The sequence below is a fragment of the Oreochromis aureus genome, linkage group 19, assembly GCF_013358895.1.
Source record: "Oreochromis aureus strain Israel breed Guangdong linkage group 19, ZZ_aureus, whole genome shotgun sequence".
NCBI lineage: Eukaryota > Metazoa > Chordata > Actinopteri > Cichliformes > Cichlidae > Oreochromis > Oreochromis aureus.
This window is the reverse complement of record NC_052960.1, coordinates 25,858,535-25,883,409: the sequence shown is the minus strand read 5'-3', so window position 1 is coordinate 25,883,409 and position 24,875 is coordinate 25,858,535. Positions and strand designations below refer to the sequence as shown.

Genomic DNA, 24,875 nt, shown 5'->3' with positions numbered 1-24,875 from the left:
ATTTTGACATCCACATTTACACTATTGCTAATATCATATTTATGTCAAGGAGTGACTCTTTTGTTTTTCGTTTTTGCTTAGCTGCACTGTGTAACCTACTGTCTATGTTTCAGTTACCTAACTGGGGTTGGGGTTGCATTAACTTAGTCTTCCAAAATTCCTCTTCCATTTTGCTTGGTTTGCTTGAATTTGAGTCAGGCTTTCCAACCTGTGCAGCATGAAGTACTTAGGATGCTGCAGGAGAACCAACTTGTTCCAGGTCGTGTTTGGGCAGGAATGAAATCTTGGTGAGTCACATTTAAAAGAGGTGGAGCCCAGCTAAACTCACCTGCATCCCTGCAGGCAAGAATTGTAGACGGTTTAGTCAAGAATTGTTTTCAATGGGATTTCATATCATATTTCATATAAGCTCTTCTGCTTCAGCAGTGGGTGTGTTGAATGTTGAATCGGTTTGGTAAAGCATGTAAGGGAAAAATGCATTTGATTTAAACAGATGTTTAACATCAGAGTTTACTAATACTACTATTACTACACTACCTGCTGAATCAGCATGACTTCTCACATTGTGGGTAAGTTTGCTTGCATTTGTCTTTCTAGTAGTGAAGTTGATTGGTGTGGAATGAAAGTGACTGCAGTGTTTAGTGTGAAGACACAAGCGTTTGAATGTGGAACTCTTAAACCTAGTTTGACTGCTTACAGAAACTATACCAGGAAATTTACAGATATAGTCCCAGGATCTGCAGAATATAAGAAACCAGTCTTGAGAAGAAAGTAAATAGTAACTCACCTATACAGCATGCATATGTATGTATTCAAATTCATATACAGGCTTCGCTCTCTTCTCGGGACTGGAGCAGGTTTTAGATCTTATAAAACCTACAGTAGTCTAGTTTTACAAGAGCTACTGCCGTAGAATGTAATTACACATTAAACACAAAGCTGAAGCTTGGCTGCTATTCAGAGGTTAAACCTTTATTTAATGTCTGTGCAACATTGTACTTGTAGTAGCTGAAACTACAACAAAACCATGAAGGCAGATGGCTAATGTTAACATTTTGAAAAGGCAAAAAAATGAAAAAGAAAAAGTTTGCTGAGCTGAAACCAAAATTACTTTGTGTATGAAACTGGGGCAAAGATAATAGAAAATTAATATAAGAAGCCAACCTGATGATTTTTATGGTAGTTACTGCTAATTTTACTAGTTACTGTATATATTACTTTTGGGGCGGTGATATTCTGATGGTAACATGCAAAACATCAGTGCTTTGCATTTGTACAGTTGCTGGTTATGAAAGATGTCCAGAAGGCCTAAAATTAGCATTTTAGGAAGCAACCTTTCATATCCCTTATTTGAAATGGCTTTTTAGTCTGAAGGCCTGAAGTAACATCTGTGATAAACACATTTTCAAACGATAGCTCTGACACTTCTGCTCCCTTTTTACATGTATTTTAAAAATTTGCCTTCCAGGTAAGGAAGGTTTGAAAGCCCCATTTTAACTGTTAGTGACTGCATAAAAAACATTATAAACTATAAAGCATTTTCCTCACCTGTTATCTGGCAGCTGAAATAAAGCACAATTAATTCTTAACAAATTCATAGCAAATTGCTAATAAAATCATGAAATATTAATAGGCAATCTTATTAAAGAAAAGACCTATTTACCTTTACGTAATGCTTATTGTACTCTCCTGATGGTCTTGGTGGGTGTGGCAGCTTATCAAGCGCCATTGTTAAACCCCAGTCAAGTCCCTTAATTCAGATCAGGGACTTGTATCATAAACTGACAACTTACTGATTATCCAATAGTTCCCTTTAGAAATGTCTGAAAAACTGCAGAAATGCACCACATTGTGCATTATGCAGTAGTCCTTAAAAAAAACTATTTGCCACATGCAGAGCAGATGGAAGAGGCCCTGCTCTCAGTAGTCAAAATTACATGTCAGTTGTCAGATTTATCACATCCCACAGACACATTAACCCTGGGGGAACAAGAAGCTTTGGAGGAGAGCACATGATAGCAGGCTCTTATAGCAGGAGAAAGCCCCTCCTCAGGAGCAGATATCAAGTTTGTCAGCCAGTCAAATACAGTATACAGTGCTGTGAAAAGGTATTTTCCCCCCTTCCTGGTGTATTATCACTTTTCCATATTTGTCACACTTACATATTTCAGATCATCAAGTAAATTTTAATATTAGACAAATCCATAAAGGTTGACGGGGTATTGCCATGAGGGTGGGCATTTTTATGACTGCAATACGTTGAGAACCAGGCAGCGTTGCATGTTGAAACTGATACCATAGATGCATCTACTAAAAATCTCAGACAAGTTTGAATCTCAGTCACCTTGACCTCAAGCTCAAAGGCAGAGGTCAAGTTTTCTTAAAATCTTGTAACTACTAGCTTGGAAAGTTCAGCTAGCCAATTATCCACCAGGGAAATAAATGGAATACATCACTGTTGTCAGGTAAAACCCTTCATAAAGTTTCCAAAATGCTGTTTGTATGTGAACATTTAAGACAAGGAACAACAGCAACAAGACTGAATTAGGCAAATTTCAAAGTCTGAAGAGGTAAACATCCATGTTAAACAGATAATGTGGTATGCTTTGGATCATGAGCTGTTGCTCTCATTCTCAATACTTTTGCCATCCTTCTGGTACAAGTTAACTATGGTTTCATCTTTCACAGAACTGTGCCAAACCTTTTAAATGTTTTATGGCAAAGTCTAACGTGGCCTTCTTGGTCTTGACTGTAATCAGTGGTTTGCACCTTGCTCTAAATCCTCAACATTTCTCTTCTCAACAACCGAATGAGGGACACCTTGTAGACGTCCTCCTCTCATTTGGTTGTTCTTGATTGGCTGTTGTGAAGCTGTTTAACCTTTAGTTGCCTTCTGTGGTCTTTTGGGCCTTTTGGTGTTGCTGAACTGGTCAGTGCATTGATTCTAGCTTTAAAATGATGTTTCTTTCTGCCACTGTTTGTACACATTACATTTCCTAAATGTATAGGCATATAGGAAATGAAATATAGTGAAAAATATATACTTTGGACCTCTGAGCTCTTCTTCAAGGTCAAATAAGGTCACATTTTCAAAAAATGTATTTTATCTTTAAAACTATGCTGAATATTCCAATGCTTTTGTTTTTATTGGCCACATTTTTTAAATAATACTGGTTAATGGGGTTTCTAAATATCACATTGTAATTATGCATCCAAATATCATCTCAATTCTATATTTCATATCTGCCTTTCTTTCAAGCTGACCCCTACAAACTGCACTACAAACTTCATAAAGTATGTTTAAAAAGAACAAAGAAAACAAAAGGAATTCATACAAAATATAATGCTCTTCTGTTAAAAGTATATACTACTCAGTATTCGTAGATCACAGTATATGTAAGATTCTTGATTATGTTTTTAGGAATCCCCAAATGTTTTTGCAACACTTTTTGTGATGAGTCATTTTCCGAGGGTTTCATTATGTCAGCGAGGTTTGTGGCTTGTTCAGGCAACACACAAACCAAATACTTGTGTTTATAATAATGCCCAGAGGTTTCCCATAGCAATCTGGGTGTACCCTAAAGAAATAAACAGCTTTTATGATGCAGCAGTCTTATAGTTGCAAATGCTTGTTAATTTTGCAATAGGTGCACTTTTAGAATCTACTGTTTTTAATTAATTGCACACTGCTAATGTTTTTCATTCTGCTAGATAAACCAGATTATTTAAACCCCAACCTTGGGCCCAGATAAAATAATATAGGCTGCTATGCCATCCCTTTACAGTTATGTTGTTTCATGGGGGACCTTCAGTTGTGGTCAGATGTTTTCATACACTTATGATGGGCATGAATGTCACAAGTTTGATCCTTTGATTGGTTTGATTTCTTTGAACTGCTCTTTTTCCATGGTGGAATGATTGTGCAGCATACATCTTTAATGACTGTAATGACAGCTTTGAATTTATTTTGTGTGGATATTGTCAAATCCACACAGGTGGATGTATACAAGAGTCTGTATACATACAGAGTCTGGAGTATACAAACAGCTCAAGCAAAATTTGGTTAAATGTCTCTTAGCAAGTTACACCTTAACCAGATCCTCTTGCTAGCCATAAACAGGCTTCTGGCATAATTCAGGCTAGATATCTGGCCACTCTTCTTGGTAGAATTGACAGGGTTAATTTAAATTGGTTGGTTTTCTGATATCGAACAGGTTTTTAAGCATAGTGCAGAAATGTTCAAGGTTGGAACCATTCCAGAAGCTTAATGTTAACCTGCTTTATTCATTCCAAAACCAGTTCTGATGTGTTTTTGCAATCAATGTTCTGCTGGAACACCCAGTTGTCTTTAAATTTCAACTGTTTCGTTATTGATATGAGGTGAAGCAAAAGACTTTGGAGATATGCTTGCCATCATGCAATTGATTATGTGCAATGTACCAGAACCAGTGGTAGCTGGTTTGTTCCTGTGGGCTGCTCTAAATTTCAGTCAAGCTTTCTTTCTTGGTCAACACCTTCTCAGTTCATGGTGATATAAAATTTGCCTTCACTGTCACAGTGATGCTGAAGTTCTAGCAGTTTCCACTTCATGGCAGGCTTAAGCCTTAATGGGTCTTGGGTTGTTTCTGAAAATCCTAACTAATTTCCTCTTATCTGAGGATGACTGTTTGGGTCTTGTGAGTTAAGCTCTTTGTAGTTGTTTAGAAATAGCACCATCAAACTTCTGGAATAGTGGAAAGCCCGTTCCACATCAGGAACTCAACCATTTTAAATGACATGTCAGTTCAGCTAAGAATCAGCCAGAGTTATGCCAGAATCTTGTTGATGGTAACCAAATGTTTGCAGTCTAGGTGCAAATGTAACCAATTATTATTGTGGTTATCTGAATATTTGTGACCCTGCATGGACCCTGTGTGGAAAATCCAAAACAAATTCAAGCTTGTGAACGCATTTCATGGTTTTTAAAAGTCAATAAAGATGTATGACGTACAGTCATTCCAGCATGGAAAAAGAACAGTTCAAACCAAATCATTAAAAGCTCAAAGTTACCATGACATTCATGTCCATGATGAGGTGATGAAAACTTTTGACCACAACATGAACTATGTATGATACATTTGTGTAACACTGAATTACTTGTTACAAAGTGAAAAAAAGAGATACAGTGTGTTAATTAGTGAGACTTAGAGAGTGCTCTAAAGGATTATAGCTGAGAGGATACCTTGTCCTTCAGTTCCAGTTGAATGCTAAGCATAGGCTTCTCATTGCACCTACTTATTCTCTATGCAGATTTGACTAATCTCCTTTAAGACAACAAATAACTGTCTGTCTATAAACCTATGGCTTGAAGAAACCTATATTAAACAACGGAATATAGATACTGGAGTTTTCAAAAAACTTTCTTTCTACCTGACCCTTGCTCTCTTAACCAAAGAGACCCACAACACATGAGCTGTTGATTATAATATTAGCAGTCCAAGGAACTGTGCCAACTCTCATTTTCTCTCAGTGTAAACAGTTCATGTGGAGCATTATGACTCCCTTTGCCAAGATTTGATGCTTTTGTGATTTGTTGTTTAAATGTCTAAGTTAATGCAGTGATTCTTCTTTTCCTACAGTGGAACAAGAACAGATTCAGAAGAGGACCTTCACCAACTGGGTCAATGCCCAGCTGGCAAAGGTGAGGCCTAAATGTGGGAACAGTATGTGTGAAGGATGATCTTACTTTTTACTGTGTGCTGGATACAAGCACACAATAGAAAGAAACCATGCATAAAACTACCACAGCGTGTTGAAGAATTTGTCTACTGTAACATACAAACATAATGCTTCCCCAAATCTTTATACACAGTGAGTCCATTGGTCACACTCACATAATTGGCTTTGTCAGAGTAAAAGAAAAAAGCAGAAAACGTGAAAAGTTCTAAATATTGTTCTCACTAATTACTTTTTAAGATTATGATTCCTTTATATTAGTATTTGTATTTTATGTAGTACCATGCAGCTAGTTTTAGTTATGTGCATCTCCTTTGAAAAGACGTATTTTTCCATACTGCATGGATAATATATGAAGTACTTGTTCCTGACAGCAAAGTGACCTTTTCAATACTACACCCTTCAACTGTCATGGAAAGAAAAGCACAAGTAGCAGTAAAATGGCTCGCTTTCAGTAAACTTTCAGATTATTCATAGATCCACCATGGACAAAAGCTGTCCAAGAGTTGCCACCGTAAGCATCTTCTGAAACTTTTCAAGGAGGCGAGATGTTATAGGAAAGCTGTCAAAGCACATGCATTGTGCAAAAGTTCTCTAACTGTCCCCTGACATGACTCAGCAGAGACAGACTCTCTTTCTGCTTCATAGTGAAGGTCAGCTGTAAATATCACAGTGGAGGACAGTAGAGTGGTGGCTGCATACACAAATATAGTATTAAGGAGCAAGGTTCACAGCACGCAGACAGACAGCAACAGACGGCCCACCAAACACACCCACCTAATCCACCCAATCAGAGGTCCAGTATGGTGGGAACTTTGCCAGTAAGCTAAATGGTGGAAATAATTGTTAATCCTTTTGGGGCTGGTCACATTATACCTCACATTACAACCATGCACATGTGTATCACGTGTGAATAATGTTTGGTGCAGAAACTTTTGTGTCCTCCTAGAAATTAAAAAATGACCTTTTATGCCGGGATCAGAGTACATAATAGAAAGTCAGTTATTAGCAAGTCAATTATGACTTGATCTACATGACACAGGGCATTGGTTTGGGAATGGAAATTAGAATTATGTATGACATTCAATCAATCATCTGGTTTACTGTAGCTAGGAAAATACTGCAGCCTGTCAGGTAGTCAGTAATCCATGCAATGCTGTATGTTTTTATTGACATTGTTGTCAGTAAACACAGTTGTACAATTTATTGTGTGTTGTTATATCGCATTCATACTGAACATTGTCACACAATTTAGAACATAACATTATCTCACTTGCCTAAACGTGTTGCCAGTGTTCTCACAGAATGTGGATCTGCACATCTGGAACGTACTGACAGCGCTTCACTTATTTTTAATGTTAAAGCCTTTTACACACAATACCCCATAATGACAAAGTAAAAACGTTTGCTTAAAATTCTTGCAATTTAAAAACAACAAAAAAAACGTGTCTGTGAAGGTTCTCAGTCATCCAGGTCATCGTAGTCAAAGGAGTTTGCAAAGAAAAGCGTCTGGACTTCTTTAAGTTGCTTGAAGACGTTTCACCTCTCATCCGAGAAGCTTCTTCAGTTCTAAGGTCAAATGGCCGAGAGTCCCAGATTTAAACCCAGTGGGAGTATCCCCAAAGAGGACAAAGGACCCCTGGTGATCCTCTAATCACATGAGCCAAGGTGTGAAAGCGGGTGTGGGACCTAATCAGCCAGGGTTTGGGTGAGCTCATTGTGAAACCTGGCCCCACCTTGTCATGTGAATTCCTGAGGTCAGATGGCCCAGGATGTGAGTGGGCGTTAAAGGCGTCTGGGAGGGAACTCAAAAGTGGATTATAGATGGCAGACAGTTGGTGTCGTAAACCACCGCCTCTGTTCAAAGATGGTCGCTCACAGTGGACATAGATGGCTTCTTTCACTCCTCTTTCAAACCATCTGTCCTCTCTGTCCAATATGTGAACATTGGCATCCTCGAAAGAGTGTCCTTTATCCTTTAGATGCAGATGGACTGCTGAGTCTTGTCCTGTGGAGGTGGCTCTTCTATGTTGTGCCATGCGCTTGTGAAGTGGCTGTTTGGTCTCTCCAATGTAGAGGTCTGGGCATTCCTCGCTGCACTGTACAGCATACACCACGTTGTTAAGTCTGTGTTTTGGAGTTTTGTCTTTCGGGTGAACCAGTTTCTGTCTGAGTGTGTTGCTGGGTCTGAAGTACACTGGGATGTCGTGCTTGGAGAAAACTCTCCTGAGTTTCTCTGATACACGGCTACATAGGGGATGACAACGTTGTTGCGTCTGTCTTTCTTATCCTCCCTCGCTGGTGTCTGATCTTCTTTTCTGTGCCTCTTTGCTGACTTTATGAACGCCCAGTTAGGATAACCGCATGTTTTGAGTGCTTCCTTTACGTGTGTGTTCCTTCTTTTTCCCTCAGGCTTAGAGGGAACATGTTCTGCCGGTAGTGTAGGGTCCTGATTACTCCAAGTTTGTGTTCCAGAGGGTGATGGGAGTCAAAGAGGAGGTACTGGTCCGTGTGTGTGGGCTTCCGGTAAACTTCAATGTTGAGGTTGCCATTCTCTTCAATGTGCACGGTGCAGTCCAGGAAAGGCAAACCGTTATCCTTTGTGTCTTCCCTGGTGAACTTGATGTTTTTATCCACAGCGTTAATGTGCGCAGTGAAGGATTCCACTTCTTGTGTCTTGATTTTGACCCAGGTGTCATCTACATATCTGTACCAGTGGCTCATGTGATTAGAGGATCACCAGGGGGTCCTTTGTCCCTCTTTGGGGGGATACTCCCACTGGGTTTAAATCTGGGACTCTCGGCCATTTGACCTTAGAACTGAAGAAGCTTCTCGGATGAGAGGTGAAACGTCTTCAAGCAACTTAAAGAAGTCCAGACGCTTTTCTTTGCAAACTCCTTTGACAACAAAAAAAACAAACAACTATAGCATGTACATAAGGATTCATAGCTTTGCCGTGACGCTCTAAATTGACCTGCATCCTGCTTCCACTGATTATCTGTCAGATGTTTCTACAACTTGATTGGACTCCACTTGTGCTAAATGCAGTTGATGAAGTCAGTGGACATGATTTAGAATGCATGACAGTGCATGTCAAAATACAAACCAAGCCCTGAAGTTCAAGGAATTCTCTATAGTTCTCCCAGACAGGATTGTATTGAGCCACAGATCTGGGGAAGGGTACAGAAAAATTTCGGCAGCACTGAAGGTTCCAGTGAGCACAGTGGGCTCCAAGTTTACAACCACCAAACCATGAGAAACAAAATTCTGTGTTCTAATGAAATAAAGAATGAGTTAACTGGCCTGAATGCCAAACGTCATGTCTGGAGGAAACCAGTCAGCGCTCATCACCTGACCAATACCATTCCTACAGTCTAACATGGTGGTGGACCCATCATACTGTTGGGATGTTGTTTGGAGCAGGAACTAGAAACCCAGTCAGGGTTGAGGGAAAGATGAATGAAGAAATGTGCAGAGACATCGTAGCTCATAACCTTCTCCAGAGCGCTCTGGACCTCAGACTGTGGCAAAAGTTCTTCCAACAGGACAGCGACCCTAAGCACATAAGCCAAGATATCAAAGGAGTGGCTTTGGGACTCTGTGAATGGCCTTGAGTGCCCCATCAAGAATCCAGATCTAACCCCTTCTGTGGTTTTTATTTTTAATACCTTTGCAAGAATTTAAAACAAACTCTCTTTGTTACTATGAAGTATTCTGTACAATTTCAAGGTGAAAAATGAATTTCTTACAGTTTGGAATAAGACTGGAACATGAAAAAATGTGGAATGCTGTGAATACTTTCCAGATCCACTGTACAGTGTTTGCTATTGATGCCATTCATTGTTTCTTTATTAAACCTGTTAAGTGTATCTGTAAGATTTTATCAATAATAATGCCCATGACTATGACTATGCAAATACAGTACACATCATTATCTAGAAAAACGTCCCCATGCTCAAAATGTCAGCTTCTGAGAAATCAACAAACAGCTGTCTTTTCTTTAAACTTTAACTAATTTGTTTGGCTTGAATGCCTCGAAAACTGCGTCATGCTATAAAGTTATATAGTCACGCAAAATTACAAAACTGGTCTCCACCAGTCATATGTGTCATCTGCACACGTCACTGCCCATTTTGTAAACTTTTGTCATCAACTTGTTTATGTACTATATCAGAAAATATTTTACATAATTTCTAAGAAGCATCTTCCCTGAAATAATTTCCAAATTCCTGTGATTTCTGTGTTACATGTTTTCATACATAACTTTCTCTGAGTAACCCTTTTTATGTATTTGTTCATGTATATATTTAGCTCATGCATCTAAAAAAAATACTAGAAACATATTATTTTTATTTGTTGATTTTGCTCACTTAGGTTGTAGTCAAAATAAGAGGTGATCTGGAAGATACTTGGCTAGAAACCTGCTGTAAATATCATAAACAAAATGTATATTTGTGACAGAGGAGGCCACCGTGCATGGTTGTAGATCTGTTCAATGATTTCCGTGATGGCTCCAAACTGCTGGACCTGCTGGAGGTGATGAGTGGTTTGCACATCGTAAGTCCAGTTTTACCTTATTGCTTAGAAATGCTTTCCAACCAACAGCTAAGAACTTTTGTGGTCTGAGTGATTCACTTTTTTGTGGTTTTCAGAGTCGGGAGAGAGGCAGGGGAATGTTTCAGCACAGGAGCAATATCGAGAAGGCTCTCTCCTTTCTTAAGAAGAAATCGGTAAACAATCCTTTAAAGGGGCTAAATATTAGCACCAACTTTATTCGGAAAACTGTATTGTTGGTACTGAACAAAAATAAATTAAAGATTACACAAACACTTTTTTTCATCAGACTTTCATGTTTAGATTTTGACTGTGATATCTTTGAAAAAGTCTACACTGTTTTCCTTTTCCCCAGATAAAGCTGGTTAACATACACATTCCTGACATTATTGATGGAAAACCATCCATCATTCTGGGCCTTATATGGACTATCATTCTTCAGTATCATGTAAGATTGTTTTTCTTCCCCTTCTTTGTTGTTGTCCATTTTGTTGTGCATTCCTTATTACTTTGGTTTTGATGTTTTTTTATTCCAGTTTTTTTTTTCTTTTTTAAAAATTGCACATAAAGATGGTCGTCAGACTTCTGTTCAAATGTTTTCTCTTTTATCTTGTGCTTTACCTTTAATGCTCACAGGAGTTTTTATTTCCTCATACTAAATGCCAAATGTAAATCTATCGTGTAAAACTCAAACTGGTGTTTGGTTATTTTAGATCGAAGAGCTGGCGAGCTCCCTCACCTTTGACTCCCGTCAGTCCTCTATGGAGTCTTTGGCCAGTCTCGACACACGCTCCACCTTCTCAAGCCACTCGGCTAGCAGCAGTCCAGTTCCTCCCAGAGGCTCACCACTACATCATCGTTTTAGAGTCTCTGCCAAGAAAGCACTGTTGCTCTGGGTCCGGGAGCAGTGCCACAAGTAAGCGCTCGGTCAAGGGAATGGTAATATTTGGCAAACAGGCATCTTAATGTATTTTGCAGCGTTTTTAGAATAGAATAGCCCTTTATTGTCATCGAATATGTGTAGTGAAATTATGGGTTACACTGATGTAATTCAATTCAAATCAATTTTATTTATACAGCGCCAAATCACAACAACAGTCGCCTCAAGGCACTTTATATTGTAAGGTAGACCCTACAATAATACACAGAGAGAAAAACACAACAATCAAATGACACTCTGTGAGCAAGCACTTTGGTGACAGTGGGAAGGAAAAACTCCCTTTTAACAGGAAGAAACCTCCAGCAGAACCAGGCTCAGGGAGGGGCGGGGCCATCTGCCGCGACCGGTTGGGGTGAGAGAAGAAAAGACATGACAGGACAAAGACATGACAGGACAAAGACATGACAGGACAAAGACATGCTGTGGACTTGAGCCAGAGATTAATAAGAAGTATGATTCAGTGCAGAGAGGTCTATTAACACAATAGAGCCACATATATTGGTAGATCATAGCCCCTTCTCATTTGTGAGCCAGGTGTATGATGTGTGAGTGATGTATCCTCACTTGGGACTTCTTACTCATTTCCAGGTGTGGGCTAAAGACCAAATCCAGATCAGGACTTTACAATGTGAGGAGTGGGACATTGATTCTTTGTTACATATCCAGTTTCTATATTTAGTTATTTAGTTTTAAATGCTTGAAATATTACAGAATCCTGGTGCTTTTTCCTTGAAGAGGCAATGGTTATGTAACAGCATAAAGATTGTGTAAAAAAAACAGAATACATTTTGTTGTATATGTATATTTTATACATTAAAGTTTTCCTTGACCCAGTACTGACTAAGCAAAGACTAAGACAGAAGGAGTCACATAAGACTGTAGAACAATTTAAAAGCATTAAGAGAAATATTGTGTTTTATTTCTCCAAATGTTATTCATTATGATGAATAACATCTATGTAAATAATCTCACACATTTTTACTGTAAAAAAGAATTTTATGAATGAAATAAATGTCTGTGAACAAATTTCTTGTATAAAAATGTATTTGAAATCAGAAATGTATCTGATCTTTGGTTGCATTTTATCTTTTAATCTTACTGTTTCTTGTTTGACAAAGATTTGATCTTTTGTTACTTTGCTGAACTTGAACATCTGAACTTGAACTCATGCCAGTCTGTAGTGTGTGACATAAAAGTATTATGAAGTGCATTTATTACAGTAGTAATGAAAGAATTTGTTTCCTTCAGAGCTGGCTGCTCAGTAAACGTAAAAGACTTCAAGGCTAGCTGGAGGAGTGGAGTGGTTTTCCTGGCTATCCTGTATGCTCTGCGGCCTGACCTGGTGGACCTATCCAAGGCCAGAACGAGAAGCAACAAACAGAACCTGGAGGAAGCCTTCCGTATTGCAGAGAAAGAGCTGAGGATCCCCCGACTGCTGGAGCCTGATGGTGAGGGGCAGAACTCGATTAGTTCAAAATGCACTTTATGACAACCAATGCGAAATGGCGACAAGAGTGCTACTTATAGAACACACCTATACAAACACATTCTCCTATGCATTCAATCCTTTATTGTGTGTCTTTAAGCACTTTCTATTACTCGTTACTTTTCTTAAAAGTAATAAAACACGTTATTCCCCAGAGAAAGTAATTTGTTACACTACTTTTAACTACTTTACTTTACTTTTGCCTTAGTCAGTAAATTGACCTGAAATCTGCACATAATTACCAGCAAACAGCATATAAACCTATAGGCTACCAACACAAATCCTAATGAAGGCACACAAACGTGCTTCTTTTAGTCTTTAAATATGAACACAAAACTAACAACACAAAACGAAGATTAATCCCAGTCCAAAGAGACATTAAGGGAACCGTACTGATTCTGCTGTAGAAACAGAAGCTGCAGCCTGACTGCTGATCACTGTCTTTGTCAGCTGTTGAAATTCAGGGTCTGGCCTCTTGGCTGGGGTCAGCATGTGCTCAGCCTTAACATCATTCTGGGGTTTTGACAATGATGGTATTATTGTAGGGTCTTTACCTTACAATATAAAATGCCTTTAAATAACTGTTGTTGGGATTTGGCACTATATAAATAAAACGCTAGCTGTGTATGATAGTTTTGTTCTGGCAAATCAGTTTGGCCGATGCTGTAACTGATGAACCTTTTAACACAGGCGGTGACACAATCATAGCTATAATGTAATTACTGAATTTAGTACAGTTATGCACTACATTACAACATTACCGAAAAATGTAATGTGATTACATTAATCCATTGCATTGGGATGCATTACACCCAACAGCTGTAATAAGTTGCAGAAACCAAAAAAGTTTAATTGCATTTTCACATGTATTTTTATGTATATATTACCCTTTTAATCAAACTTATGGCAATAAATTTTATTTTATAATTATTGTGATTTTCTGAGTTTGTTAAAAACAACAACCCAGAACTCAATGTATGGGAAAATATCCAGTATTGATTGCTCAATGATGGCTTTATCATCAATAGTGACACACACACTTTGGCAATGTGTTGCACATTTTCTTAGGATTTCTTAATCAGTTTTCTAGGAAAGCTATGCTTTTTTCCTTTGGGTCACTCAGTAGCTTATTTCTCTGCTCCTTTTGGTCTGCTACAAACACTCTTTTCATAATCATATTTATTAAATATTTTTCTCACATAGATATCTAGCAGCAAAGAATCTGTTGCTGTTTACACGTTTGCAACTGCATGCAGAGTGTAGCCATACCCAGCTTGCCTAAAGGCAAGATGATCTGACGGTCTGCTGACTCACTTGCTGCTTGTTTGCTTCAACCTTACATAAAACCCTCATTTGTTTCATCTGCTCTGCCTGTTACTTTATTAGCAGACTTTTATGTTTCAAAGACAGACGAGTTACACCTCCATTCCTCAGATTCCAGTATTAAACTCCACCTGCTTCAAGAGCACGCGCAGATGTTAGTCTAAACATTTCAAAGTAGTGTTGCAATGTGGAGCTGATCATGGAGGACTCTGATGTTGATGCAGATGTGGACGTTCGAGACCCCGATGAGAAGTCCATCATGACTTATGTGGCTCAGTTCCTGCAGTACTCCAGGGACCTGCCAGTGCCAGAAGAAGAAATGCAGGTCTGTATGAGTTTATTATATTCGACACAGGGCATCAGGTTACGCTGCAGAAACATTTGCAGAAAAGTTGTTAGTGTTGTCCTTAAGTCGAATCAGTTCAGGTAGAGTTTAGACTTTTCCTTTACTAATCTAGTCCTACTTTTGTGTGCCAAGTCAACATGCGGTAATGCTGATCTCAATCTAAACCAGTGGTGCAGAATAACACTGTATATATATATTTGAAATATATATTTGAATTGCATTATAACTGCATAAGTTCAGCGCAAAGCAAGCCCAAACTACACCTATCTTTAAGTATAGAATGCAAATAAGTAAAAGTATACATGTAGTGTTTATTTCAACAAAATTGGGTATTTTTAATCCCAGATATCTAAACGTAGATCTAAGTCTAAATCAGGCGTGCGTGCTCTTTTTCTTTGGCAGCTGTTCAAAATAATCAGTGGTGCAGTTTAAGTTTTTTCCTTATTTGTGGACATAATTACAAACATCTTCAAACAGTGATCTGGTCATCAGTGGCTGGTTCCCCTTGTTCAGCTTGTTTGTTTTCCATTCAAACAGTTAATGTATTGTTCTGAATGGCACACTATCATTTGCTCATCTATGATACCACTCTGCCACCTTATGCCCTGCAAACGCTGCTACAGAATGCAACTGTTATATATCTGTTCATGTTTCATTCCATGCTTTATTGTAATTAGCCAGAACACATGGATAATGCAGTTATAACTGTTAAGAATAAATAAGACTTTCTGTTCTTCTTACACTGAAATCAAATATCGTGTGTGCATTCAGTTGAGATCAGCTGTATGCTAAATGTATTTCATGTGTTTGAGAAGACCACTTCTCTCTTGTCTTTTCCCTTCTCTCCTCTTATTTCCTCTTCTTTCCCCTTCCCCTTTTTCCTCCTTAGACACAATATTTGACTCCTTCAAAAAGTCCTTCTCCTATCAACCTGCCTGTCTTCTACACCCCTGCTATTTCTGCTTCACCTCTCCGCCAGGTACACCCAATCATCACAACCTGCCTTCTTTATTGTATTTCTCAGCTTTCCTCCTGTTTACTTTCCAAACACACGACAATGGATTTAATGACCAATGTTAATTTACATCATGACAAACCTTTCCAGGAAATGAAACCTAATAAATGCATACTAATCTTTGCAAGACACAAGTTGTAACTATGGAAAAATCACAATGAGAGAAATTAATGAAAGAGTAAGATTTACATTAGCACAAAAAATAAGTGAATAAATAAAAATAACTCAGCAGGATGTGTTTCCCAGCATGCCTCCAACAGTGCCACACCCCTCTCACAGCTTTAACTGATTTCTGTCTTTTTTCTCAGCTCATACTGCTTGAAATGATTTGCAGTTTTCAGCTTCATCACTGCTGTGTTGCACAGTGTCAATCAGCTGCACAATCCCTTTGTAGTACCCGCAAGTAATGATGGATTTTATTGCTGATGTTTATATCTATTAACGACACGTCAGGGGAGTTGTTTATTCTGAGGACGCTTAACTCACTTCTGTTTAAAACTAAGCTGCTCCGAGCCAAAGTAACCTTCGAATCACATGGTGGTTAAAGGCAGGACTGATCATGCAACACTGAACGAGTTTGCCCTGTTCTCTGGGAAGGGATCCAAAGCCACAGCAAGGGTGTTTTTCTCTTGCCTCCCATGAGAAGAATAAAGCGCTCATGGGGTGGTGCAGCAGTACTGGAATCACCCCATGACAGATCAGATAAAAATACCTGTCAGCTTTGGTTTCTGACAGGATATCACCACGTTAAAGTGTAGCTGCTGTAGACATTTGACATCTTAAAATATTTTCTATTTTTAACTTTTGTGTTTTGTTTTTTGATTCTGCTGTGGGAATGGGAGATTGTAGGAATATGAGTGAGTTAGTTTGTTGGAATTTCAAAAAGAAAGCTGAAAATGCATTAAAAAATACTAAACTTTAAGAGTATATAAGTGAAACCATTCAAATTTAGCAGTACTACACTATGTTCCCTAATACCACAGCATCTGTATGACAGAATGGTGATCGGCTTTTATAGGAGAAGAGGTGAAAAATAAAGGTGGCGGCCTGCTTCAAAGTGACATGTTGCTATATTCTTATGAATTTACAAAGAACAACCAAGGAGCCAAAACAAACTTATGTACGCGCGCTGCTTAAAATCGACTTAGTTAGCGCTATCATTCGGTTTTCTGTAACGTGTCTGGTGATTGGTGTTGCTTTTTACTTTACATTACGCTCTCATTATGCTTGCTTACATCATGTAAAAGTTCATTCTGGAATCATTTGATCATCTTCACACACTCATTTTTTATTGTGTCTTCCTTGTTTCCAGGCGACACCTGACCGTAAGGCGCAGGAAATGACATGCTGGCTGGTTCAGGCCTATGATGAGCTGCTGGAGGGATGGGACTCCACAGAAGGAGAAAGCTACTCAGAAAGATATAATGTATGTTTCTAGCAAGAGCCCATCAGGATGTGTTGCATTTTTAAGTATCAGAGCACAAATTAGGTAAATGTCTGGCACATTCAGAGGCCCCGGTATTATTTTAAGGGGCCTGTGATGTAATTACAGGCACAATAAGCACTGTCTGTATAACACAGATCTTATTTAAAATTGAATTTGGTTAATAAAACATTTTTAATTCTTCCTCCCAGCAACCTCATCCTGTTTTGCACAACAGTGTTAAGCATTGTAATTTTTTCCTCTGTCTTTAGTTCTCCCCCTGAAGGGAAGGAGTATGGTATCAGTTTCATTTGTTTATCTGTTTGTTACCAGGCTAGTGTTCACAGTTTTCAAGAATCATTTTCAAATTTTGTGTTATTGTAGATGCTAATAACAGCTCAAGCTGATTTTCTTTTGGTGAAAATCGGGTCAGGGTCCTGATCATTCCTAAGCATTTGATTTTAACCTTCTTTGTTAGTGCCCAAGATCAAAGTTGAGATTCAACTTCAATTTTAAGAAACCATATTGATCTAATATATCAGATGGAGAGAGTTACACAACACACTTTTTATTTTTTCATTACAATGCCCTACACTGTCACAGTAACACCGTAATATGCTGGCATCATCATATTGTAATAAAATTATGAATCGTCTAAATTTTAGCACAGCCTTTAACGTTATAAACTGAGTTCACGTTATAAATTTGTCGCTAAAAAAAGAGTTTCCTTCCCTCAGGTATTTCAGACCTTTCTGGTGTCCTTTAATGAGCAACGACGGCCCATCATGCCTTTGTTGACGGCCATGAGACGAACCCCAAAACTGAGCGACGAGCAACGGACTCTTAGAGAGGCGTGGGATACTCTCACTGAAAAGGTTAGTTTTTGTTATTTTTTAATCAGGCTAGAGAACCTTATAAATGTATAAATATGATCTATAGTCATAATACTGTACTGTACTAATATAACACTACAGCGCCATAGCAACACAGACCCTTAAACACCCTAATCTGTTACATTACGGCTGATGTATTATATTTGTCTGTAAATGCTTGTATATTTGTACATATGTGTGTATTTGTTTGAAGACATTTACTTTACTTGTGACTTCCTTTTCTCTGTTTGTTCATCTAGCTCCGTGAGTACAAAGTTGCTTTAGATATGAGTCTTCCAGCCCCCTTGGACACAGTAGCCCGCTGGCTTTTGAGAACAGAGGAGTCTTTGGCTGAGGAAGATGGCAACCCTCAAGACCACGGCCGTGCTGCTGATGAAGCGAGGGAGAAGCACGAACTGCTCAAAGTAATTATTTCCAACTTTAAGATGTACTGAGAAACAATGATGCTGACCTTAGCAAAAACTGGTTTCTCAGGCTGTTTATAGACAGTGAAATGTAAATGTTTGCAAGCATGTAAATATATATGTTCATGCTGTCTCTGCTCGTTGTTGCTTTAGGCTTGCCTGGAGGAGATGCCACAGCACGTGAGGACCTTCCAGTCCTTCCAGAACATAGATGAGTACGGAAACATGATGATTCCTACTGACAAGATGGATGAGCTCAAGAGGAGGTGAGGGTACTTTCTCCAGTGGCCTGTGTAATGTATGCATGCACTAACTGGATATACTGTTGAAGAGCATATGAATGAATTTCTTAGTTTAAGCTGAAAGTCATAGAAGGACTTGTGCTGTCATGACCTGGGACTGGATGTAATCAAGATCACTGCTTAACCTGAGAAAAGCATCTTATAAAGTGACAGTTTACTTTCCGAAGTCGATGCGGTTTTATTTTTTAGTTTCTATTTAACATTCTCTTGGCATCTTCATCAGATTTACCAGCGTCAGAGTGACTGCCAAGTATCATGGGATCAAGCTAGAGTACAGAGAGCATCGCCACACTGTTTTGGATCTGTTGGGGCAGATCAGGACCAAGCTTCGTGTCTGGAAGAGACCTTATATCTCCTCAGAGGCAGTCAGGGTGTTGCTGCAAGAGTGGCATGTGAGTAATCTTTGTTTAGTCTTTGTATTTTCAAAACACAATTTAATAATTGGGGGTGTGTTGATGCTTCTTAACATCTTTTTGTTCTTTCTTTGTATATATATGTATATGTTTATCTGAGCAGTACAGTAATTTCTGTTGTTGGAGTTACTAATCTTTCTTGGGGTATAATTATAAATTTGGACATAATCTATATATCTATGTAAGGCCACATAACAGAAATTCTAACCAGGATGCAGCAAAGAGAAACAGATTCTGCAGATAGTATATACAAGACAGACTATGTATAAGATAAGACAGGCAAAGCTTCCAGGTGTGAACCCAGTGAGGAAGTGCCTTAAATATGCATGTTATCTAAAGGCCAGCAGGGGGCGCCTTCTGTGTTTGGAAACAATTGAGGTTCATAGGAAAATGGCCATTGACTCCTATGCTCTACAACTTCGGTAAACACTTCAGTTATGATCTCAAGTGGTAGTTTGATATTCATAAATTAGGGTAGGATGTGTTTTATTGCAAGCCTAGCTTGTGATTCACAAATCACTACTGAACATGGGACATGCCCATCGGCATCTCAAGCAGGTTTGGTTTTAAAACGCCAAGATAGCATCAGTGAAAATTCTCATCTCAAGGCCTGACATTGGAACTTTGGAAACCAATGGATGTGTCATGTTGGGTGTGTCTATCTTGTATATACAGTCTGTGATGTACAGTGGACCCCAAAATAGACTATTGTAAATGTTTTTTCTCAGGGTTTTCCCTCTGGTTCTAGTGGTGAATTTTATTCAGAGTTTTTCTCTAACTTTTTCACTAGTTTATCCAAAAATGTTCCTTCTACTGTGTAAAGGGCATGGATGTTAGTGTTGACTGACAATTTTAATTTGTATTTATTTTTTTAAACTCAGGAACTCGTAAACACACAAGAGCTGCCTTCCATGTTGGAAACGACTATTCGTAAGCTGAAGCAGATTTCTGAGAAATATTCAAGCAAATCTGCCCTTGGTAAGTACTGTGATACTCTGTAACAGATATTTTGTATTTCTTCATTTATATTAATATTTTTGATTCCCCATTAGAGTAAACGTGTATTATTTTATTTCATATTATTTCTTTGCTCCATAGCTTCAGATTATCAGCATGTCAGTCAGCAGGTGAAGCAGCTGGAGGAGGACACTGCTGTTGTTTTAGAGGACGTGACCACAGTGAAAAGCACAATGGGACGGGTTCTGTCTGCCTGGGACTCGTACAGCGACTCCCTTAGTTCCCTGCAGGCTTGGCTTGAACAGTGCTCTGCAACACACAGCCACAGACCTGAGGTATGATTAACTCATTAAAGTATGAGAACTGTATTGCTCTACGATAATAAATATGTCATAAACAAGCTAGTATAACTTGCTTTGTCATAGGGGATCAGTCTGTTATGACTTGGAATAACAAGTCAAGTAAAAAGTCTGCAATAATAACATCTAAATAAAATAATATCTACATTATCCTTATAGATGATTTATTTTAGTATTTGCCATTTTATTTACAAAAATTTCTATTAAGCTGACCTCCGCATCCATGGCTGAGTGGGGCTCTCGTCAGGCCCACCTGAATGAGGTGGGGAACTTCCTGATTAAGTCAACGGATCCTCAGACCAGCAGGAGCCTGGCAGAGGAGCTTCGAAAAGTCAACATGCAGTGGGCTGAGTTTGTCAAGAAAAACACTTTGGTGAGTCAAAGATCAAGGAAAACCTGATTTGTATGCTTAGATTCTAAAACACCTTTATGATGTAGAATTTGGAAATGTTTGAAGACTAAATGACACAAGCTATTTTTTGTTAGAGAATTAATCAGAATATTTTCCTGACATGAATTTACTTAAAATTATTTTTTTTATGAAGTACCCACCATATGACACTAAAATCAACTTTTTATCTGTGCCTTTATTTTTTACAGAGGGTGTTTTTATCTGAGTGTATGCTTTGTTCTTCTAAAGTGTTGGCCTAGTTTCTTCTTTTTATTTGGCATTATGCGACTAGAGGCAGCAGTGACTGTGGCAGCCTAATGTCTCATGCGTTTGGAATTTAAACATGATTGTTCTATTGAAACAATGATTCCTAGGGAGTGACTCAAAGTTTAAAAACAGTGCTCCACCTTTACCTATTGTACTACTATTATTACTACTTATAGTCTTTGAGTACAGTTCAATGTCATTCTTATATCTGGAGTTGCACGTTGAACAAGTGTTGTCAATGTCATAATTAACATAAGTGAAAAAAGATGGAAACTTCAAACTGTGTTGTAGATTAACATACAGTAAACAAGCACTTTATGAAATTCTGCTACTAATGTTTACATCATTGAAATATTAATAAATTATCTTTGTTATTTAACATGTTTATTTGTGTTTTTTCCAGGAAAACATTGGTGAGCCAAGTGAAGTTACCCATGTAAACCCAGATGACATCAGAGCTTTGATCAGAGAGGGCACATTGATTCTCAAAGAGCCTCTGGATGTTATGGCGGGTCCTTTACGCACCTACAGGAAAAGATTACAGGTAGGACCAATGGCATGATTAGCAAGTCATTGCACTTTTTTCAGCTCTAAAGGTTATTTTGATTTAAATGACCAAATTAAATCTTTCTGAATTATTGCTCAATTTCTGCTCTTCAGTTTATAATGAGGAAGATTAAAGACGTGGATCTGGATGCATTGGCTTCTGTCCCAGAATGCCCAGCAGATCAGTTACAGAAACTGAAGCTTGCAGTACCAGAAGTATGAACGATTCTTTTTCTTTTAAAAGAACTCTTATGATTGTGGTCATGAAGATTAAAATGATTATATCTGTTCTTTTTTTTAAAATTAAAGTAAGTTTATCTGTCCTTTGCTATTTTTTCTTTAATTGTCACCAGGTTATGCAGACATTATCTGAGGCAGAAAAGGTTTGTGTAGAGCTGCAACACAGTGTGTCTGGGCTGGACAGTCGATTGGCTGAACTTCTACATTGGGAGACTGAAGCCAGGGAGCTCTACCACCTGCTGAGGGCCACCGATCGGCAACAAAAACAGGTCCAGACCTCACAAGCCAGGGTGAGATGAATCCCTGCATAGCAGTGTTGGCTTTAAAATCCTCTCATAAAGAAACATTTATGCTTATTTGAAACTAACATTTTATTTTCCAGGTCACTATTTCCCGTGGTCTACAGCTCGAAGGTCAGGTAGTCACAGAGGAGCAAGACCTGCAGGTGATTGTATCGACAAATCAGAAGAGCTCTCCCATCCACTACCTCCATGCCTCTGCCATGCAGGATCGAGTGCGAGCCGCTGTTGCTCAGTCACAGGCCAGTTGGGTTTTTTTGTAAAGTAACCTTGTTAGACAAGGTCTGACCAGACAAAACAGTATAATTGAAAGTACTTTATTTCTAAGGTGTATGATGTCACTTTTAGGAAGCAGTTGGTATGCTAAGCAGCCTGGGTGCCAGACGAGACAGAAGCAGAAGTCCTCCAGCAGGACCTCCTTCAAAAGTCTTTATTCAAGATAAAGCAGTCCCTCAACATTTGAAACAGTCAGACACCAAGCATACAAAAACTTTCGTGCCAAGGATAGTGGTACAAGATTACAAAGAAGAAAAGATGACTTCTCCTCCAATGCCATACACCTATGCAGAAGCTGTGAAGCAGACCAGAAGAAAGTCGCCGCCAGAAAGTCAGTTTCAAGCTTGGCCAATGGCCACTGCACAAAAGACAACAGAGACTCCAGATCAAGGGCCACAGCAAGACCTACTCCAAGAGCAACTTAGAAGACAGGTGGAAATTAAACTGGGACAGAAAGAACAGGAAGAAATGAAGGAGGAGTATCTTCTACAAGTTCAGCAGCAGGAGTTGTTCCCAGTGCAACCACAACCAAGTCAGCCCAAGCAGGAGCAACAACAGGTACAACAGCATGTGGTAGTTAATATACAAGTTGAACAACAAGTTAAACAAAGACCAGAATCCAAAGACCAGACTCAACTTCACGAACCAGCTGTAAAGAAAAAGGTTCTAAGTTCCCAGGAGCTCCAAAGCAGAAAAGCTCAGGGCATGAAGAATCGGCCATGGCTTCAGAAACCAGCTTTTCCAGAACAGAAAACTCCAACTGAAGAGCAGGATTCGACTCAAGATCTAGTTCAAACAAGACAGACACAGTCAGTGGGATCAGTTCAGGTAATTTCCCAAAATGTAGCAACTACCAGGCTACAGTATGAGGCCCACGCAAAAATTACTAAGCAGCCACAACAACAGCAAAAAGTGGAACAGAAGCAAACACAGCAAACTGAAAATCTAGAGCATCAGCAGCAAGACAAACTGCTACATCAACAACAGCAAAAAGAGCAGCATCAGCAAAAGGAACAGCAAAAACAACAACCACAAGAAACTGTAAGACAAGCACAACAAGAATCAAAATCAAAATCACAAACTGTAACCTTGAGTCAACCTCAACCACAAAGAAAGGCCCAAAATCAATCACAAACTAATACTATGGTTCAGTCCCACACTACTACAGATACACAGCAACCATGTGTTCCTCAGTCCCATGACTCTGTGAAGAAACAGTCATCAACCAAGCCACAGACCCAACAACAGCTCCAGCCACAGGATCAGGCTCTGGTTCAACCAGCTGGTCCTCAGCCATCTAAGCAGCCACAGGTACTACCCCATGACCAATCTGTAGCTCAAGTCCCAATATGGGCTCAAATCAGACAGCCTTCCACTATTCAGGCTCCACTGCAAGGCCCAATTCAGCTTCCTGTACCATCTCACATTCAGCTTCGTAGTCAACCACAGTCATGGGCCCCTGTCCGGCCCCCTTCCCCTAAGCCGCCAACCCAGGCTCAGCCTCCAATGCATACTCAGTCAACAAACGTAGGCCAAACCCATGCAAAATCAATGGATGATCCTGAAATTCACCCTCAGCCCAAGGTCCAACCTCAAACACACCCTCAGCCTAAGACCCAAGTTCAAATCCATGCTGATCAGTCTGAGACCCATTCCCAGTCAATGCCCTACCCACAAGCCCATGCTCAATCAATGACCCATGTTCCAACCAATGTTCAGGCAATGGCCATGCTAAGTCAGGCCCAACCATTGACTCAACATCCAACCCAAGCCCAACCTATACTCCACCTTCAGGGTCATTCTTTGACTGATCCTATGACTCAGTATCCAACGCATGCACAGGCACTGGTTCAGCAACAAGGCCATATTTCACAGGGGCACTTTCAAGCTTATACTCAAGTCAGATCCTCAGTCCCCCAGTCTATCCAGCATCCACAAGCTACAGTGCAACCTCAGCTATACTCCCAGGGTTATGCCCAAGCTCAGTCCACGTCTCAGCAGTGGATAGATAAACAAGAACCACAAAATCAAGCATTTCCCCAGCAGAGTCACCCTATCCCGCAACCATACCCTCAGCAAATGAGCCAAGCAACACATTCTCAGGGTTATCCTACAGTTCAGACTCTATCACATTGGACCCAGCAAACGCCCCAGATTGCCCACCATAGGGTTTCTCATATGGGGCCATCATATACTCAACCGCAAATGCATCCTCAAGCTCAACCCCAACCCTGGACTCAAACACAGCAGCAAACTGGGCCCCAGAGTTCCATGCACCAACATACCCAGATGAGAGCTTCTAACTTAGTTCAGCCACAACAAGGCCAAGTTCAGCAACAGACTTGGGTTCAACCACCACTACAAGTGCCATCTCAGTCTTATCAGCAGCCTCAGTCTCAGCAGTATGTACAGGTCCAGCATCAACCTCAAGCTCAACATCACCCTCCACCTCAGATTCAAACACATATATCTCTCAAGTCACAACCCTCACATCAAGCCTATCCTCAGTTTCCTTCACAGCCCCAGCAACAAACTTTGCAGGCCCAGTCCCAAACACACGTCCAGGCACAGCCATTAGTTCAAGAAAAGCCCTTTGCCAGAACTCAGGGGGCTCAATCTAATATTCAATTCCAGCAGTCAACTTCTCAGCCCAAGCATCAGCCCCAACTTCAGCTACAACCAATGATTCAGTCACAAACTCAATTAAAAGGTAACTCACCTCTACA

General features: G+C 39.5%; 1 protein-coding gene and 1 long non-coding RNA gene across 2 annotated transcripts; both read left to right on the top strand.

Annotated features, from left to right (window-relative positions):
- Window positions 1-452: 452 nt before the first annotated feature.
- Window positions 453-10,415, top strand: LOC120434663. Its single transcript, XR_005609261.1, has 4 exons — window positions 453-569; window positions 5,619-5,680; window positions 10,177-10,272; window positions 10,368-10,415. It is a non-coding gene; the product is annotated as an uncharacterized LOC120434663 (long non-coding RNA).
- A 424-nt stretch (window positions 10,416-10,839) lies between these two features.
- LOC120434773 (nesprin-2-like) lies at window positions 10,840-24,442 on the top strand. Its single transcript, XM_039603136.1, has 18 exons — window positions 10,840-10,845; window positions 10,983-11,185; window positions 12,458-12,657; window positions 14,243-14,343; window positions 16,692-16,805; window positions 17,540-17,677; window positions 17,935-18,099; window positions 18,253-18,365; window positions 18,625-18,793; window positions 19,696-19,792; window positions 19,913-20,106; window positions 20,339-20,503; window positions 21,192-21,332; window positions 21,449-21,550; window positions 21,688-21,864; window positions 21,957-22,115; window positions 23,344-23,460; window positions 24,266-24,442. Exons 1-18 carry the CDS (start codon window positions 10,840-10,842, stop codon window positions 24,440-24,442), a joined length of 2,538 nt encoding a protein of 845 aa, XP_039459070.1.
- The last annotated feature ends 433 nt before the right edge of the window (window positions 24,443-24,875 follow it).

Coding starts and splice junctions, on each gene's coding strand:
- LOC120434773 (XM_039603136.1), top strand. Junction 11,186..12,457: donor GTCCGGGAGCAGTGCCACAA/GTAAGCGCTCGG, acceptor TGTTTCCTTCAG/AGCTGGCTGCTCAGTAAACG. Junction 21,333..21,448: donor CCTACAGGAAAAGATTACAG/GTAGGACCAATG, acceptor TCTGCTCTTCAG/TTTATAATGAGGAAGATTAA.